This window comes from Aplysia californica, unplaced genomic scaffold, assembly GCF_000002075.1.
Source record: "Aplysia californica isolate F4 #8 unplaced genomic scaffold, AplCal3.0 scaffold01041, whole genome shotgun sequence".
In the NCBI taxonomy this organism is placed as follows: domain Eukaryota; kingdom Metazoa; phylum Mollusca; class Gastropoda; order Aplysiida; family Aplysiidae; genus Aplysia; species Aplysia californica.
In genome coordinates, this window is record NW_004798311.1 from 217,651 (window position 1) to 218,994 (window position 1,344).

The 1,344-nt window shown below is 35.6% G+C and overlaps 1 protein-coding gene across 1 annotated transcript in view; it reads left to right on the plus strand.

Moving 5' to 3' along the window:
* Positions 1 to 525: 525 nt before the first annotated feature.
* LOC106013602 (guanine nucleotide-binding protein G(i) subunit alpha) overlaps positions 526 to 1,344 on the plus strand; it is a gene marked incomplete at its 3' end in the record, with an annotated part of 8,360 nt that continues 7,541 nt past the window's right edge. The window contains 1 exon segment of the mRNA XM_013089777.2: positions 526 to 883. Within this exon segment, the coding sequence (XP_012945231.1) occupies positions 766 to 883 (118 nt within the window).

Below are 1,344 nucleotides of genomic sequence, written 5' to 3' on the forward strand. Positions count from 1 at the left end.
CACACACACACTAATATAGCAAATATAATGATAACAGGGAAATGACACGGATATCTGAATTGAGTTGGCAGCAGTTCAATACGTCGGTGCCAACAAGAGCTTTCAGTTACTAGATCTATTAATAATGTGTGGTCGCGACGCGACGCCATCAAGTCTTGTTTTATAAAATAGAATAGATTCTAGATGTAGGCCCTAGATCTATTTGAATAACCGCCCTGTCATCCGCAAGTTGAATTCAAATCTATGCCCCTTTTGCTTTCCTATTTTTATTTTTTTTGACATCTCATGTCAAATGAATCTATCCAGCACTTTTAACATTTCCACGAGTTCTTATATTCTCTTCCGCTCGTTCAAATATTTCCTTATTTTTTAAGATAAATTTAGAAATCCAAACACGCCGTTGAAGAGGGTCAAAAATCTTTATTTTTTTCATGAACATGCCAATTTCAACTGCATGAATTATTTGAACTGTGTGCAAACCCCGTAGTAGTTTTGAGTCCAACATAATAATGTTGTCTCACTGCGCAGGTGCAGAATTCTTCCATCCGGGCTTCTGTTTCAAATGCTAAGAAGAGGAAGCAGAGTAAGGGCGTAGAAGCCGACTGTCAACAGTAGTTGTGCGGTGTGTGGTATGGTGATTATAAATTCTTACAAATCTGAATGAATGAATTCAAGGATTTACCTGATTTTGTGCCAGCGTTTCTTGTGAATTTTGTTTAGACTTTTGTGGATTTCATAGCTGTTTGTGTTCTAATTCCTTTAACAATGGGGTGTGTTACCAGTCAAGAAGACAAGGCCGCTGTTGAACGATCAAAACAGATCGACAAAACCTTGAGGATTGATGGAGAAAAGGCAGCCAGGGAAGTCAAACTGTTGCTGTTAGGTAAGATTTCTTCCTGGGCAGTGTTGCCCTTGATGATTTTATTATTTTCAATGAAAGGATTTTTTATGCACCCACACTCAGACTCAGATGCATTGATTTGAGGGTTAAACTGCCATAATTTTTGCTGTTTATAATATTGTTTTGACTTTTGAAGTAGGATCTAGAATCTAGAATCTAGATTTCTAAATCTAGAATCTAGATTCTAGACCTAGAAATCTAGAATCTAGATCTAGATCTAGATTAGATCTAGATCTAGATCTATATCTAGATCTAGAATCTAGATCTAGATATATCTAGATTTCTAGATCTAGAATGTCTAGATCTAGATCTAGATCTAGATTCTAGATTCTAGATCTAGATCTAGATTCTAGATCTAGATTATCTAGATCTAGATTTAGATCTAGAATCTAGATCTAGATCTAGATCTAGATTTAGATCTAGAAAATCTAGATTTTAGATCT